We start from the raw sequence: 17,971 nt of genomic DNA, 5'->3' as shown, positions 1-17,971 counted from the left end.
CCCCTCTTTTTCATTCTTTCTTTTTCTTTTAAATAATAACCTGCAGATTCCTTGGTGGTCAAAATTCAAACTTGTTGAAAAAATTGCCCTGATAAATCAGTCCTCCACATGAGCCAAGTCCTCCCTAGACTATTTGAGATGCTATGGGAGATTGTAAAGAAAATAAAACCATGTTTCCTGGCCCTAAGGCATTTATAGTCTAATTGAGAAAATGAAAGTGATGTAATGATGCATACACATAAGAATGAGTTTTTTAAAAAGGATGAGTAAGAAGAACCTATGATTACATATATAATAAACTAGAATGTCTACAAATATATAGAAAGGAGACATTGTCTTTGAGTGGTGGGGTCAGAGATGATGTCTTTACATTATTTTTCTGATTTTCCCAAATTTTCCATAGTGAACTTACATTATTTATTTTATAATTTAAAGTAAATGTAGTTAAAATACATGTATATACACAGAAAGTAAGGATTATTGTCTGCTGCTGAGAAGAAAAAACATGAAAGCCTCCTTGTAGCATGTCTAGGAAAATTTCAGGCTTTAAGATGTCCTGTGGTGAGGTTAGATTATTTTTCTAGAGGGAAGGGAGAGGGCATTTCATTGTAACAATGCATGGTATGAGGGAAAGAGGAGAAATGGAAAGAGTAAAGAATGTCCAGGGATGACCAGTAGGCTTTCCTGACTATAGTTGAGAACCTCAAAATCTAGCTTATGTCTGTGGTAGTTAGCAGTGCAGGTCCACTAACATTACGTGCATCTCTCTCTCTCAGCATCTGTCACACTGTTGTGTCATTTATCTGCCTCTCCCATGGGACCAGGGAACTACAGAACAGCAGGGATTTTTGTCTTAGTAGCTTTGTATTTCCTGTATGTGGCGCAATGCCATGGCACACCGTGGACACCGAAAGGTGCTTAATCGATGTTTTTTGAATGTTCTTGAATGACACTGGAAGAGATATCAACAATTACATAGGAAGCTGTCAAGTGAAGAAAGCCTTAACACTAATGATTAGGGGTTTTAATTAGATAAAAATATCATGACCCTTTATAGAGAAGAAACTGAATAGACAGGGAGGTCCCGAAAGTTGTTCCTACAGCATGACTGGTGGGAGACGGGAGAGCTCCCCGAACAATGGCATGGGTAAAGAAGAGAAAAGAGAAGAGTCAGCGATGTTGGATAGTTGGGTGACTAAAATCTTCCCAAGTAGCTTTTCTGAAAGCCAAGTTAAAAAGCAGATGAAGAGAAAGTTTAACAACAGTATTTTCTTTGGTTATCCCTCTTTTCAGACTGCCTAAACCAAGAGCCCAAAGATGGTGGCCCTGGAGAAGAATGTGATGGTGAGAAAAGAAAAGTCCCCCTCCCCCTTTCTGACTTGTGGGGTTTAGTTAAGAAATGCAAGCCTCATGCTGGGACATGCAATGGGAAAGCAATGGTGGGAGGAAGTCAGGGGAGGATTTCTTAGGGTGAAGTCCAGCCTCTGTCAACTCATAGCTGTATGACCTTGGGCAAGTGACCGGATTTCTTCAAGTCTCGCTTTCATCATTTGTAAAATGGACATAATAACTATATGTACCTCACAGATTCACTGGGAAAATGTTGGTAAATCTCTTATCGCAATATCTGGTAAATAGCAAGCTCTCGATTAATAAAAGCTCCTTTTTATTATTTTTCCACATACAAAATAATGAACATGTTGCATAGAATCACCATGTTTCCCAGTTTTATTGAGATACAATTGACATGCAACATTGGGTTAAAGTGTGCCACATAATAATTTGATATCTGTATATGTTATAAAATGTTATTCACAGGAAGTTTCATTAATAACCTCACAAAGTTACAAACTTTTTTCTGGTGAGGAGGACTTTTAAGACAGACAATCTTGGCAACTTCCAAATATATAATACACTGTTGTTGATGATAGTCTCCGGTTGTACATTAATACATCCCCAGAACTTACTTATCTTATAACTGGAAGTTTGTACCTTTTGACTCATTTCCCCTGTTTCCCCCACTCTACCACTTCTTTTTAAGATGCTCCCTGTCTAGAGATCTCTCTTTTGCAGAATCTGCATCCCTCCCAAGAAGTCCAGGATTGTGATTTTTGCCTGTGATGTCCTATGTGCATATTAACCAGGCTCTATGGCCCTTGTATTCTGTTTCCATTCCTGTGGCACATTTGCCTTTGATTGTGGCCCTTACAGACTGTGACAGCTGTGTGATGACACTCTTGAACGACCTGGCCGCCATGGGCAATGAGCTCCACCTGGTCAAGTCTCAGCTGCACGGCCTGAGCACCAGCACCGGGTCTCTGGAGCAGATGAAGCACTTGGAGACCCAGATCAAGGACCTGAGGGTAAATACCAGCAGAATGCCTGGCCCAGAATAGCTCCTTGGTGGATAGATGCTGCATGCAGGGCTACCCCTCAGAGCAGGAGATGGGGAAATGCTCTGGTTAAGGCTCAGAGGGTTTTCCTCCCTCTGATCCAAAAGATGACTAGGTTTTTACGGCAGGAAAGTACTAGTGAACACACAAAACTGACTGCATGTTTCTGGGCTAATTTTTCTTCTAGAACCCTTAACTAAGTATCTTGCATTCAGAAGAATCAAAACAGATTTGCATTACATTGGTATTAATTCTTTAAATGTTTGATGGCATTTTCCAATGAAGCCATGTGGGCCTGAGATTTTCTTTGTTGGAAGATTTTTTTGTTTTGGGGTTTGTTTTTTTTTTTTTCAATACACCATAAGTTCAATCTTTAAAAACTAGATATGGGACTATTAGGGTTATATATTTCTTCTTGAGTGACATTTGGTAATTTGTGCTTTTCAAATAATTTTTTCATTTCATCTAAATTATCAAATGTATTGACATAAAATTGTTCATACTTTTTCTATTTTATCCTTTTAATATCTGTAAAATCTGTAGAAATACCCTCTCATAGATTCCTGATATTGATAATTTATGTCATAGCTCTTTTTCTTAATTATTCTGGCTAGAGGTTTATTAGTTTGTTTTGTTTTGTTTTTTAAAGATTTTATTTATTTATTTGACAGACAGAGATGACAAGCAGGCAGAGAGGCAGGCAGAGAGAGAGGAGGAAGCAGGCTCCCTGCTGAGCAGAGAGCCTGATGTGGGGCTTGATCCCAGGACCCTGGGACCATGACCTGAGCCGAAGGCAGAGGCTTTAACCCACTGAGCCACCCAGGCGCCCGAGGTTTATTAGTTTTAATATCTTCTTATTTCATTGATTTTCTCCATGTATATATTTTTTCCTTCTTCTTGCTTTGGGTTTAATTGGCTATTCATTTTCTAGTTTCTTAAGACGAAAGTTTATCTTACTGATTTAAACCTTTCTTGTTTCTATTATAAACATTTAATGCTATGAATTTCCCCCAAAACACTACCTTAGCTGTATTCCACACATTTTGAAAAGCTGCGTTTTCATTTTTGTTCAATTCAAAAGATTTTCTAATTTCCTTATGACATGTCTTTGACCCCTAAATTATTTGGAAATGTGTTAATTTCCAAACTGGACATCTTCCAGGTAACTTTTTGTTATTGATTTCTAATTTAATTCTGTTGTGGTCAAAGAACATACTTTAAATATGATATCAGTTTTTAAAAAATGTGTTGAGATCTCTTTCATAGCCCAGGATTTGGTTCATCTGGGACTATATTCTAGGTGCACTTGGAAAGAAGGTGGCCCAGAGGATATCCAAGAGAAGTAATAAGGCCTCAAGTGTCCCACAGAGTCAGAGTCGGGCTTCCTGGGGGAAACGAAGGGCACTTCTGCCCATGAATGGAGGCTTAAAAAAAAACCTTGAAACTGCTCAGTGTTCAGTGTTGAACAATGAGTACAGGAGAAACTAGAAAAGCTATAGACCTGATTCACAAACCAGGGTCCGTACTAGAATGTGACATCCTCAACATCATCATAACATATAAGACCCAAGCTGCCAATGTAAGATCTGGTTCTGGCCTTGGGGATCTAGGGTGGGAATGGTGATGACCATAAGGTCATTGGTCAGGACACAAAGAGCACAGAGAGAAAGGGAGACAATATTTACCTGCAGACATTGGAGTAGAAAAATATCAACACAAAAGACATCCAATAGAAATAACCATTAAGAGATGAGTTCCCTTTAGAGAAAATGAAAATCCTAACACAATCAGAAAATTATTTTGAAGAATTAACAATTCAATCGAAAGAACAAGAAATTATAAAATTGTTAAAAACACTAGAAACTAAATAAGAGGGATAGATATGAAAAGATCCAGTTGAAAATCATGGAAATGAAAAAAAAAAATTTACTCATTGAAGTAAAAGAATTCAGTAGAGGAGATAAACCCTAAACTAGACAGAGTAAAAAGAGACTTTGGGGAACGTTTAATAAATACTCGTGAAACAAGGGCTGATTCTAAACCCATCAGTGCTTATAACTGAGTATACGGTTGACTCTTGAACAGTGTGGGGGTTAGGGGCACCAACCCCCTGCACAGTTGAAAATCTGCATATAACTCTGATTCCTCAAAAACTTAACTACTCGTAGCCTACTGTCGACCAGAAGCCTTACCAACAGCAAAAATAGTTAACACATTTTTTTGTGTAGGTATTGTATACTGTATTCTTATAATAATACCTAACTTTTTCTAATTTTTATGTTATTTCTAGGCTACATGGTTCATCTGCAAGTTTTTTCAAGTTGTTACAAATATCCAAAAAACTTTCCAAAATATTTGTTGAAAATAAGGTCCATGTATAAGTGGACGTAGGCAGTTCAAACCTATTTTGTTCAAGGGTGAACTTTGTGTAGCAAAAAATCATGCTAGAAAAATGACTCTTTTCCATCCCATGAGGGTAAATTTTAGTTCATGATTAGTTCAGACTTAATATAGAGGGAAAAAGCCGTTATGTTTGGAGAGAAAAAGAAGCCACTGGAGTCACTTTGATGTCATCAATATAACCAACACTGCACTTCTTCAATAAAGGGCAGGGACCCAGCAATTTAGTACTGGCCTTAAGAGCCAGACTCTGTGATAAGTGCTTTATTTAATTCTCACAATGTCGTATGAGGAAAATAGTGTTATCTTCATTTACCAGGCATGTTAAAGCTAAGTAACTTGGTGGTTACTAGGTGGTTCTAGAATTCAAACCAAGATCAAATTCCAAAGACCATGCTTTACTCCCCACTCTACTTATCTAAGTATTCTACTAACATTCCGTAGGATGATATGCCTCAGCTTTCCCACAGTAGAATTAAAATAGTTCTATTTTAGATCACACATACCCTGAAAATTCACTAGGAATAAGCGTGAGAAGGGGAATGACATTTTTGAAGGTTGATGTTATGCGACACTTCAGAACATCATCTAAACAACCTGGCAGTGTAATATTATACTCCCCGATTTACTGATGAAGGAGATAAAACTCAGTGAGGCTTATCTACAAAGTGGCAGACCTCGAGTCTGGACCTAAGCTGTAAAGCCTGTGTTCCCCCCAACACTGGCTCTCTCGCATGCAAGTGGAGGTGATAATGTTGCTTTTTCCTGTACATTTCTTCAAGGGATTAATAAGTTTTTTTCCAAAAAAATGAAAATGATCACCAGTCTAAATATTATGTGCAGCAATGTCACCCTCTAAAAGTAATGAGACGGTTTAGTACTCAAAATTACTGGATTCTGGTCCTTAAGCAATCAGTGGTCAGCTCGACAGCCGTGGCATGGATAAGTTACCCAACTTCTTTGAGCTTCCATTTTCTCATTTGTAATATGAGAGCGTTCATTTAAATGAGCTCTCAATTCCCTTCCTGCCATCAGATTCTTTGAATCTAGTGGGTCCTTCACTAAAGCAGCCTTAGGCACTGCTTTTAATATTATAATGTTAAATATAGGTTAAGGGGCGCCTGGGTGGCTCAGTGGGTTAAAGCCTCTGCCTTCAGGTCGGGTCATGGTCTCTGGGTCCTGGGACCAGCCCCCTTCAGGCTCTCTGCTTGTCCGGGGGTCTGCCTCCCTGCCTCTCTCTGCCTGCCTCTCTGCCTACTTGTGATTTCTGTCTGTCAAATAAATAAATAAAATCTTAAATAAATAAATAAAAATAAGCTAAAAGCAACACAATGTATTACAGTCTGAAATGTAATATACCAGGTAGGTGGTACCACCCTCATTTCTTTAAGGTTAGGTCACTAACTCAAGTAAAGTATCTCTGATCTCTTCATGCTTTTAAGTTTATTTTAGAGCCTTATCACAACTTATGTCATAAAGTAGATTCTTGGGGCACCTAGTTGGCTCAGTTGGGCATCTGACTCTTGATTTTCGCTCAGGTCATATCTCAGGGTCGTGAGATGGAGTCCCCTGTGGGGCTCCACGCTTAGCACTGAGTCTGCTTAAGATTCTCTCTCTCCCTCTCCCTCTGCCCCTCCCTATACTCTCTTATCTCTAAATACATACATACATACATGCATAAAATCTTAAAAAAAAAAGAGAGAGAGAGAGTAGAGTCTCAACTAGCCGATTTCAAAGAACCCAACCTTTTCCTGTGGACCTACATTGGACTTGCTAAATGAATCTTTCTGTATCATTACCAGGATTACCAAGTTGATAGGACTTACTCCAAAATTCTGCTCTAATGTGAGATTAACTTTGCATGTTACTTTCAGAATCAGTTACTCACCTACCGGTCTGCCACTTCAAATCACGGATTAAAAATGGATGGTCTAGAAAAGGAACTGGGTAGTTTGAATCATGAATTTGAAACTTTGCAAGAAAAGGTAACATGTTATGTCAATAACGTTAACTTTTTATTGTTATTGTCCCCAAAATATTGATAGCTCTCCCTCCCAAAAATGGTTTGTTGCTAATGAATTTATTTTCATATAGGTTCAAGTAAATTCCAGAAAAGCACAAGCATTACATAACAATGTCGATCGGACTATCCAAAGTGCGAAAGAGCTGGACACAAAGATTAAAAATGTCATCCAGAATGTGCACAGTAAGGAGTTACTCAATCCAATTAAATATTTTTTTTATTACATAGCCTGTTCTGTGCCCTGAAAGAATTTCTCCTAAAGAGTTCAACATTATGGAAGGGATCCTATAGTGACACTAAAAAACTAATATGAACCCTCCATAAAAATCTCTGCGCTTTTTTTTTGTTTGCTTGTGTTTTAGTAGTCGACCGGAGTCCGGAATTCCCAGTTTAATAAACTACTCGATGTTTTCTAGTTCTCTTGAAGCAGATCTCTGGGACCAGTGGGGATGGCAACAACCTGCCTCCAGGGGATTTTTCCAGAGAGTGGGCTGAAGCAGAGCGCATGATGAGAGAGCTACGGAACCGCGACTTTGGAAAGCAACTGAAAAAAGCAGAAGCTGATAAAAGAGAGGCTCGGCTCTGTAAGGACCTTCCCAGATCCTTGCATGCTGTCCATTCTAGTAGGCTTAAAATCCAGTGTGCAAAGTACAACAAAGTCGGGTCCCTGGGTACAGGTGGAGAGACTTGTCATTTCACTGTATAGGATTTTTTTTTAAGGTTTATTTATTTATTTTAGAGGGGTGGGGGAAGGGCAGAGAGAGAGGGAGAAAATCTCCAGCAGACTCTGTGCTGAGCCAAAAATCAAGAGTTGGACCTTCAGCGGACTGAGCCTCCCAGACACCCCAACATACATGACTTTTAGAGCAGCGTGCGAACCTGGGTAGCCTTTCTGAGCTACCAAGAGGTGGTAAGAACATAACAACTTACTGTCATGCCAAAAAAAAAAAAAAAGAGAGAGAGAGAGAGAGAGAGATTCTTCTCCTAAGACATTAGCTACTGAGACCTCCTTTTCCTTCTTAACAACATTTTTCTTCTTCATTCAACTCCACCCAACTTTCTCATGGTATCATTTTTTAATGGTCACCTCACCACCATCAGGTTTGGGAATCCCAAATTGATATTAGCACTACTATTGCGGAAACCAAAAACTGGATGTAGATATTGAATATATCTAAAGGTTCTGGTGAGGGACAATGCCTCATTAGTTCAAAACTGAGAAACAGAAGTCTGGTGCATAGTTTTTCAAAGAGTGATCTTTCTTCTCTAATAAAATGGTATGTCAGTGGCTAATATACAGATGGTAACAGTTTTCTTTTACCATTTGTGGTGTTCAGATTTAATAGTAGTGTTTGCTTTTGACTGAGGGGACAGTGTTAGTTTGCAGTTAGTAGTCGTTCGTAGTAGTAGTAGTAGTAGAGTGTTAGTTGGTAGTGTTGGTAGTACTATTTGGAGTATGCACTTTACCCTCTGCAGGTCTTGTTCAAGTGCCAAGACTGACTGGCCATGAAATTTGGGATCAGTCCCCTAGTTTCTCAGACTGTCCTTTTCCATATCTGAAACATGAGACTGATACTACTGTTTTCATGTGGGTTATGTATGCACACATAACCATGCATACAGCAGGTGCTGCATAAATGTTAGTTTCCTTTCCTGTTCCCTTACAAGTTCAAGGAAAACCAGGAAATGAGTGGAAACTCGGTTCTTCTTCTGTAGTCTTTATAGTTTAGCTTCAATGTACTCATGTCTCAAGTGAAAAACAAAATGTGATGTATTCCAGTGCTGACTCGGATTAAGAGCTGGCTGGAACAGCACCAAGGCGAGAACAGCGCCCTTGTTAAGAGTCTACAGGATTCTTTGCATGACTATGAAGCCAAACTCAGCAACCTCCATGCAATGCTACAGAAGGCAGCTGCCCAAGCAAAGCAGGCCACTGGCCTCAACCGAGAAAACGAGAAAGCTTTGGAATCCATCAAGGTGGGTCCATGGTCAGCATCTGCACGCTTTCATTAATGATGAGGTGGAGGAAGCAGGTATCTTTAACAAAGTCGCCTGGCTGGGCACCTGTCCACACATCTAGTCTGTGTGTGTCTGTCTGTATAGCAGATGCTCATCAAACAGGAATCGGGAATTAAATGCAAAACTAAAGTCATTCCTACTCCTCAGTCACCAGAAAAGATTGTGAATCAAACCACAGAGAAAGCGGAGCAAATGGCTTTACCCCTGCCCCAGGCTGACGGAGTACTGGAGGAATAATGTTGCCAAGTAGATGAGAAATGAAACCAATATTGCTATAATTAAATCCAAGGATATAATATATGTTTTAAATAAGCGACTTTTTGTGTCAGCTGGGTAAACCTCATTATCATAATCACCGGCAAAGGCATTTTAAGCCATTATCTGCATTACAGGAAATAGATTAAAATACAGGCCTCATGCAGAAGCTGCAGAGACAGGGTTTGGAGCGCAAGATTTCATAGTACTTGTGTTTTTTCAGTGGTGCACATTGTATGCTGAGACAGCAACACGAGCTTGTGGCCTTATAAAATGACAGAAAGGTCAGAGGGAAGTAACACAGGACTGAGCCCCAGCAAGAAGAATTTGGTAAAAGAAAATAAATAATATCTTAGTAGATGGCAATATGCTTAACTCCTGAGAACGCTTTAGACAGTGACTTTGCTGTTGGAAGTCACTGATGACGCCAGTGTCACCGATGATGATGAAGCATGATCCAATTTTGTCTTGGAGCTTTGGTGGCTCCTTGCCTGGCCTCCCCAGGTCCTGTGTGCTCTCTCGTTGAAGACTTTGAAGCACCTGTGTGTCCTCATGGGGCCTGGCGCGCAGAGGATAGTGATGGTTGGTGCTGATTTGTTTAGTGAAAATCCCTGATTCTGCTTCACAAAGCAGAGCTGACTCACCTCATTGGCCCAGTCACTGCCAGGATAGGAAGCTTCTTCCCCAGCGTTAACTGTTGTTTTCCTGACATGGAGTTTGAGGAAACCATGACAACACACCCACACAGCAAAGGGAACTGATTTCCCCTCACTCTGTAGTTGCCTAGATGATCTTTAAGTTCAAGAGAAGCTCCAGGCTCTGAAATTACTTCTCCGCTGCAGTCCCAATGACTATGCCTCTGCCTTCTGATAACATAGCATGTCGTTCAAGCAGATATTCTTTTTTTCTCTCCAGACACAAATCCAAGAAATGAATTCCCTGCGGAGTGATTTGTCCAAGTACCTAGCCATGGCGGACTCTTCCTTACTGCAGACCAACGTGCTCTTGCAGCAGATGGGGGAAAGCCAGGAGGTAGAGACAAACTGCTTCTCCAGAAAACTGAAAAAACATTCAGATCGTATACGAGGAATCTAGAATATGGGCTAACCTGTGTTTTTTCTGCAATAGATGTCTTTTAGATGGAAGGAAATAAACCAAAATGTTTACCGTGCTGCCCCTTTGGGGTGCCCCGGTGCCAATGATGGGTCTTCCCTATGTCTAGTCCTATCACCTAATTAGCCCACAGCAAGCAAAGGTTGCTTTTGTGAAAACGAAACGAAATTGGAATGATGTTTTTTAAAATATCAAGCCTATTTTTATTATTAGCGGGGCCTATCTAGGACTGATCAAAGATTGACCCCATTAGCTGCCCAATGGGTATTTGGGAAATATCTTTTATAATCGCTACTTTTAAATCAGAAAAAAGAAAGGGTTTGGTTTAGTACAACTTTACACTAATATTAACAGTGTGCTTTTATAAAATTTATCAAAGTGGTTATCCATCATAAGAAAAAAGTTCCAAAGTTGGGAAAAGTTAGAGATCTGTTGGTACCACTGCCGAAGTAATGCATCCCGGGAGCCTGAAGTTTATGAGAGTTCAAGAAAATGGCATATACATTGTTTGCTTCAATTGACACTCTCTGTTTACCTGGACACATAGGAATACGAAAAGTTAGCTGCCACTATAAAGGAAGAAAGACACAGGCTAAGTGACAAAGTGAGAGAACTCTCCCGGTCCACCAGCAAAGCGTCCCTGGTGGCGGAGGCAGAAGCGCATGCGCAGTCTTTGCAAGAGCTGGCGAAGCAGCTGGAGGAGTGAGTGAGCCCCGAGGTCTAACTGAACGGGGAGCTGGAGCCTAGTGTTCAAGCCTGCCCGACAACTGGTTCTCTAGAACAGGGTGGAGGGTGGGACCCAGGGCCCAGGACCCAATCTCACCTGCAACAGGGGTTTGATTTCCAGCTGTGTGCACGCCACCTCTGGTCTTCATTTGCCCAATGAATTGGGGAAGCTGGGGGAAGGGGCGGATGGAGATGGCCTCCGCTGCAAGCAGTGGGGACTGCTGGAGCCCTTCGCCCGCATTGTCTTCCAGGATCAAGAGGAACACCAGCGGGAATGAGCTGGTGCGCTGTGCAGTGGACGCCGCCACGGCCTATGAGAACATTCTCAACGCCATCAAAGCGGCTGAGGACGCCGCCAACAAGGCCACCAGCGCGTCCGAGTCTGCGCTCCAGGTGGGCACCTGCGCTGGGACCCTTTCTTTTTGTATGCACTGACAAATATAAACAAGCGTTATTGTAAATCAGAATTCGCTGTATAGAATAGACGTGAACTTGCTCTAGATGTGGGCCATTTCTCTATTTCACTTGACGGTCTTGATCTGTGCTGCACAGCTGAAAAAACCATTTGTAAAACCAAATGGAAATTACACTGATTGTCAGTGTTGAACCAAGATGAGTGATATATCCTGCCCCTTTCTAGGAACGATTTAGGCTGTGATTAAGTATTGACATTTCCCAAGGAAGAGAGAGATTTTATGTACAGTGTGGTGATCATTTATTTCCTGTTATTTGTCTTCGCACGAGGCATGTCTTAGCGTCCTATGGGACCTTCTCTGCATCATATAATATTCCTATACCTTAAAATAAAGAACAGAATATTAGACATCAGAGAATTAGGAGACAGGATTCCTTAGAAGCTTAAAGACGTTTATCTCCCAAATATTGAACACCCAAAAGCAATTCAGTCCTGTCTCAGTTATTGAAGAGGGTATTTTGTGGACAGGGAGAAAAATGAAATAGGTGTTACATAATTTGTCAGTTGGTCACCAGAGAAAGGTCTGCTTTGCTAAGCCTCGAATTCTCTATCTCCCTATAGCCCTAACTGTATCTTTTTTTTTAATAAAGATTTTTATTTATTTATTTGACAGAGAGATATCACAAGTAGGCAGAGTGGCAGGCAGAGAGAGGAAGGGAAGCAGGCTCCCCGCTGAGCAGAGAGCCCGATGCAGGGCTCGATCCCAGGACCCTGGGATCATAACCTGAGCCGAAGGCAGAGGCTTAACCCACTGAGCCACCCAGGCGCCCCCCTAACTGTATCTTTTAAGAAACAGTTTTTTTTTTTAAACATCCTTCCCACCTTTGAACCTCATTCTTTAAAGACTGAAGATAAGACTTTTCAGAGTAGGATGAAAATCTTCCTCCGCATTTCCTACCATGTGCCACATGCTGGAGGCTGATGAATGCTTTGCTTTCAGACAGTGATAAAGGAAGATCTTCCTGGAAAAGCGAAAACCCTGAGTTCTGACAGTGATAAACTCTTGAAGCAAGCCAAGATAACAGAGAAGCAGCTGCGGCAAGGTATTAGAGTTGGTGGGTAGGGGGTGGCTGGGATAGCCAAGGGCTTGAGAATGACCTATAAGACCAGGAGAAGTAGCAAATTCTAGAAGCATATGCTCTCCTGGAATCTCAGTGTCAATGGAGATGATACCTTGTAAATCCAAGGTCTATTTTATAGATTTGATGTTTCTACCCAACATTCTCACATGTACTAAAATAACAAGAACCTCATGAGTATACATAAATCTTAAAGGTGACAGGTCTCTTTGGGCCGGGACTTGAGGGCCTATTTCATTTAATCCAGAGGTGACCATGACATTGGAGATGTATACAACGTGCAGGGCTGGTTTCTCATTGAAGTCCCGGATAATAATTCCCGGTCATTGGGGCTTCAAACTTTCTTAAGTCCTAGAGTATTAGTAGGTAAAAGTACCCAAATTACTACCACTGTGAAGCATGAGAATTTTTGAATCATAAATTTTATCTTTGAAAAGTTCCCATTTGCTTAATTTTTTTTTACAAAGCAATTAAACCATCTCAAGCTCACCAAATTCCAGTGTTCTGAACATGCTGTCTCTTGATTTTTCTCTGGTCTCTCTTGTTCCTTCATGGCCAAGAAGTCATCTTAGTCCGTTTAGTGATTAGATGCCTTCTGACAGTAAATAAATGTATTTATCTTTTTTTTTCATTTAAGAAAAACCAATACATGAAAAATTACATCCAAAAAAAAAAATATGTAGTGACAGAATGATTTGCTTAGCACATTGCAGGAATTAAGATTTCCTGGTATAACATCTCTTCCCTTTACAAAATCTGAGCTAAGAGGTGAGGTTTGGTTTTAAATAGGATTAGGATACTAAGACATCGATATTTTTTTCTTTTGTTTTCTACCAGCTTGATTGCTTCTTTTTACCTTTTGATCCCCTTCACCCATTTTTCCCAACCCCACCCCCAGGTACAGACAGCCCCTAATATGTTCCCTGTATCTGTGAGCTTGTTGTTTTTGTTTTGAGGGTGTTTCTAGAGTCCACATACAAGAGAGATTGTGTGGTATTTGTCTACATTGTTATTTAAATCAGTCCTAGAATCACAATTTAAACCATATATCATCACTTGGTTCTTCAAGCATTCACTGGTCATATCCTATGACCCCAAATTGCAATATTATCAGCTAGGAATGTCTGTGAACTCCTTCCCTTTCACAAAATGGCTCTAAATGTGTCAGTCTGGAAACAAACAGAAACAAAGCCTACTTTGTGTGTCTATTTGCTTGGATAAGGCTCTCTCCTTGGCACTTCTTTATTATATTCTGACGGTAGAGGCATTCTTTCTGCATTATTCATTCATTCATTCATTCATTCATTCAATAAGTATGCCCTAATATCAAGCTCAGACTAGTGCCAGACAATGCACTGTGACATAGCAGTGAATTGGATAGTCACCTCTTTTTCTTACACTAAGCAGAGACATTTGCCCCAAGCAGAGGGGAAGTTAAACCTCCCTTAAAAGATTAAGCCTCTCCATTTCTTCTGAGGAGCCTGATACCACAGGCTTGGGAATGCTCCTGGCCTTTATAACCAGAGTCCCATGGAGCTGTGGGTCTAGGCACCTATAGTGGGTATCTCTGAGATGCACATCTGCTCACTGCTCTGCCAATGCTGGCTATTTCAGACGCCACCAACACCAATGGAAGATCAAAAACCATAGGTAATTGCCTCCTGATGCTTTGTTTAATTGTAGAAATCAGCCCTGCTCTCAACAACCTTCAACAGACTCTGAAAGTTATAACAGTTCAGAAAGGGTTGATTGACACCAATATCACTGCCATTCATGATGACCTTCGTGGGATACAGAGAGGTCAGCATCTCCCTACCCCCACCCCCCACCCCTGTCCTTGGCTTCTTTTTTCCGACCATTTCAGATCCTTAAACCTCCCTCTGTGTGTGCATTAGATGACATCAGTGGTATGATCAGTAGTGCAAAGAGCATGGTCAGAAATGCCAATGACATCACAAATGAGGTGCTAGATGGGCTCGGCCCCATTCAGACAGATGTGACAAGAATTAAAGATACGTATGGGAGCACACAGCGTGAAGACTTCAACAAGGCTCTCACCGATGCGGATAACTCAGGTATCAGGCGTCCTTTGGCCAGGACATCTTATCCATTTTGTGCATTGTTATGTGCTTTGATCGATTTATTTAAATTCTTCCCTGATAAAGCCCAAAATTAGAAATTTAAAATATTAGAAAGTGGAGCACCTGGGTGGTTCAGTGGGTCGAGCCTCTGCCTTTGGCTCAGGTCATGGTCTCAGGGTCCTGGGATCAAGCCCCATATCCGGCTCTCTGCTTGGTGGGGAGCCTGCTTCCCCTTCTCTCTCTCTGCCTGCCTCTCTGCTTGTGATCTCTGTCAAATAAATAAATAAAATCTTTTTAAAAATATTAGAAAGTAGTTTCACATAATACATTTAAAAATATGGGTATTCTATTAATTAGAGTAGGTAAGATTTTTTTTTAATTCATTAACATTGTTATTGATTTTCCATTTTATAGAGTGGAGATACAGATCCCTTAATCATGAGGTATTAAGTTATAATTGATACTAAGGATCAAAAAACAGAGGTTTAGGGGCACCTGGGTGGCTCAGTGGTTTGGGTCTCTGCCTTAGGCTCAGGGCATGGTCCTGGGGTCCTGGGATCGAGCCCTGCATGGGGCTCTCTCCTTGGCGGGGAGCCTGCTTCCCCCCACCGCACCTGCCTACTTGTGATCTCTGTCAAATAAATAGATAAAAATCTTAAAAAAAAAAAACAAAACAGAGGTTTATTTCCTTCTGTAGTGGTCAAGAAAGATGATTTGATAACTAGATTGTAGGTAAAAATCCATGATGTATTTAGGGAAGGTATTACCTGACTCTGAGTCATCCTACCCAATATTTGGGGACCAAACATAACCCTTGACAAATATTGTCAATGAGAAAATCTGTATTTAACCTTTTCTCAACTCACATTTATAAATTTGTTTTGTCATCTCACCAACAGTAAGGAAATTAACCAATAAACTGCCTGATCTTTTGAGCAAGATTGAAAGTATCAACCAACAGCTCTTGCCACTAGGCAACATCTCTGATAATGTGGACCGTATCCGGGAGCTAATTCAGCAGGCCAGAGATGCTGCAAATAAGGTAGGTGTGTCACCACATCGCCAGGCACCAAGGCTCCATCTTTGAGAAGTTACCACATTCACCAAGAAAGGGAAGACATTTGTTTACACATGAACTGGTTGTCTTTCTTCTAATTCTTTGGTTGTTTGGAAAGTGAAAGTTGACTTTCTTCTGTCAACCTTCAAAACCACACATTACCTTCATGCCCTAAATGATCTGGTATGTCAGAGACTTGAAGCGATTTCTTCCCCACTGAGTTTATGCAGGCAGGATGAAGGGTTCTCCAGACCCCATTAGTGAAGTGTTATTTCAAGTTCAAGTAAGGGTTCTATCATCAGAATGTACTGCTATGATACTGCACAGATCCTACTTTCTTATTATAACTGGGACGTTGTAGAATCCACCTTTACTGAGGACAGAGGATGATAGCAGATTTTCTTCACTGGAACACAAATTCATCAGCCTTTCTCGTTTAAACTTGAGAGTATTTACCTGAATTCCTGACACTTCTCTCTCAAGAATTTGTTTTGTACTAAAACAATATTAATGAAACAGCTTGCATTTTTCATCCACCCCCTTGTTGAGATATTTGGAGACAGAGGGTCGAGAAACCAAGTCATAGTATCACTGCCTAAGGACACTGTGGTTGATTCCAAGGCTCACTATTACTTCTTTTGAGCCCTGACGTCTGGGAAAAGAGAAGAACTCCCAACATAAAACCTATAGCAGGGGGGTTCTTGGGTGGCTCAGTAGGTTAAGTGTCTGCCTTTGGCTCAGGTCACAATCCTGGGGTCCTGGGATGGAGCCCCACATCAGGCTCTGCACTCCTCAGGCACCCTGCTTCTCCCTCTCCCTCTGCCTGCCACTCCTCCTGCTTGTGCTCTCCCTCTCTCTGTCAAATAAATGAATAAAATCTTAAAAAACAAAACAAAAGAAAAACCTCTAGTAGAAAAAGAGCATAAGGCACAGTTGGAAGACACTACTTTTTCACACCCATTCATGCTTTATAAAAACCAAATGAGAAATAGTATGTTTCTAGCTTTTGCCCTTCTATGTTCATTCACTAATTTGTCCAACAAAATTTGAAACGTATAATACCGTGGTTAAGAACTTGTTAACCAAACCAGAGTGCCTTGGTTTTGATCCTAGCTCTGTCACTTATGAGCTGTAGGACCTTGGGCCAGCCACTTCACCTCTGTGCCTCATTTTGTTCATCTGTAGAGGAGGGTACATAATAATGGCCCCCAAGAGATTTTTAAGATTAAACTATGTAATATAAAATAGGTCCTGGCTATTAGTACCATGTAATTGGAAAATAATAAAATACAACTTAAAAATAAGCCAGCACTTTTGAGAACCTGGGTTTTGTGGCACTCTCCTGGGTACCCAGGACAGAGAGATTAGGAAGCCATAGTCCTGGCCTCAGGTTACTCACCAGCTGCTAAGTGCTGCAGCTGGTAAGCAGACTAAGAAGCTGAATAAAGCTGTGTTGAGGTCTTGACAACACTCATTTCTACCTGGAGAGTCTCAGAATGGTACTAAAGGACATGTAGAAGAATGTTCAATGTGACATAGCATGTCATCACAAAATATAATTGGGGAAAAAAAGCCAAATGTTCATCAATAGGAGATGACTAAAACTGTGGTAACTGTATACAAATGTATACAATGTATACAATGTGATCAATGTATGCATGCCACAATAAATGTGAATGAGCTGGAGCCAATAGGTGTGTCAACATAGATAAATCTACAAACAGAGGGAGGCCAAGAAAACAAGTTGTAGATGAGTGTGTAGAGATACAATTTATATTAAAATATTTAAAACATGAGAAATAAGACTAATTACAGTTTATAAATAGATGCATTTTGGTAAAAATAATGCAACATTAGATTCCTATGCATAGGAATCTAAATTCAGGTTCTGAAGGCCTCTGAGGTGGGAGAAAGGAACGGGGACAAGGTGAGATTTGCAAGGAGCGTCAGTTATACAACTTATGTGTAATTTATTAAGAATGTAGTGAATATACAGGTATATTCTACATCGTTTTATGTATACAAGAGATGGTTTCTTAATTAAAAAAATTTAAAAGACTGGGAGTTTTCCAGGTGACAAAGGGCATGCCAGGAAAGACTCAGGTTGTGGTTGGGTAGACTGGAGGGCAGAGGGGAGGAGACATAGAGGCATCACATGAGCCTGTAAAGTGGGTGAGGGGTGCTCAGTCACAAGCACGTTTGAGAAATGACAGTTCACACTACTGCTAAGTATGCCACTCCAACATAATACCTTGCATAAACCAGGTTTTCCATAAATATTTAAATGCTTGATAGACGAGATATACTTGGTGTAGGTATCATTCCAGGAGTCATTCTTTAGATTATTAAG

The 17,971-nt window shown here is 40.6% G+C and overlaps 1 protein-coding gene across 3 annotated transcripts in view; it reads left to right on the top strand.

Annotated features, from left to right (window-relative positions):
- The window catches only part of LAMA3 (laminin subunit alpha 3), a 266,072-nt gene that overhangs the window by 208,271 nt on the left and 39,830 nt on the right, over positions 1-17,971 (top strand). For all 3 annotated transcript variants that reach the window (XM_032859753.1, XM_032859754.1, XM_032859755.1), the window contains 13 exons: positions 1,294-1,344; positions 2,212-2,363; positions 6,668-6,778; positions 6,888-6,999; positions 7,233-7,400; positions 8,597-8,793; positions 10,006-10,122; positions 10,751-10,905; positions 11,181-11,322; positions 12,345-12,447; positions 14,167-14,283; positions 14,379-14,558; positions 15,464-15,606. In XM_032859753.1, coding sequence (XP_032715644.1) covers positions 1,294-1,344; positions 2,212-2,363; positions 6,668-6,778; positions 6,888-6,999; positions 7,233-7,400; positions 8,597-8,793; positions 10,006-10,122; positions 10,751-10,905; positions 11,181-11,322; positions 12,345-12,447; positions 14,167-14,283; positions 14,379-14,558; positions 15,464-15,606 — 1,748 coding nt within the window. The remainder of the gene's footprint in view (positions 1-1,293; positions 1,345-2,211; positions 2,364-6,667; positions 6,779-6,887; positions 7,000-7,232; positions 7,401-8,596; positions 8,794-10,005; positions 10,123-10,750; positions 10,906-11,180; positions 11,323-12,344; positions 12,448-14,166; positions 14,284-14,378; positions 14,559-15,463; positions 15,607-17,971) is intronic.

The sequence above is a fragment of the Lontra canadensis genome, unplaced genomic scaffold, assembly GCF_010015895.1.
Source record: "Lontra canadensis isolate GAN:19392208 unplaced genomic scaffold, GSC_riverotter_1.0 scaffold17, whole genome shotgun sequence".
Taxonomy (NCBI): domain Eukaryota; kingdom Metazoa; phylum Chordata; class Mammalia; order Carnivora; family Mustelidae; genus Lontra; species Lontra canadensis.
This window is presented reverse-complemented; position numbering and strand designations above follow the sequence as displayed.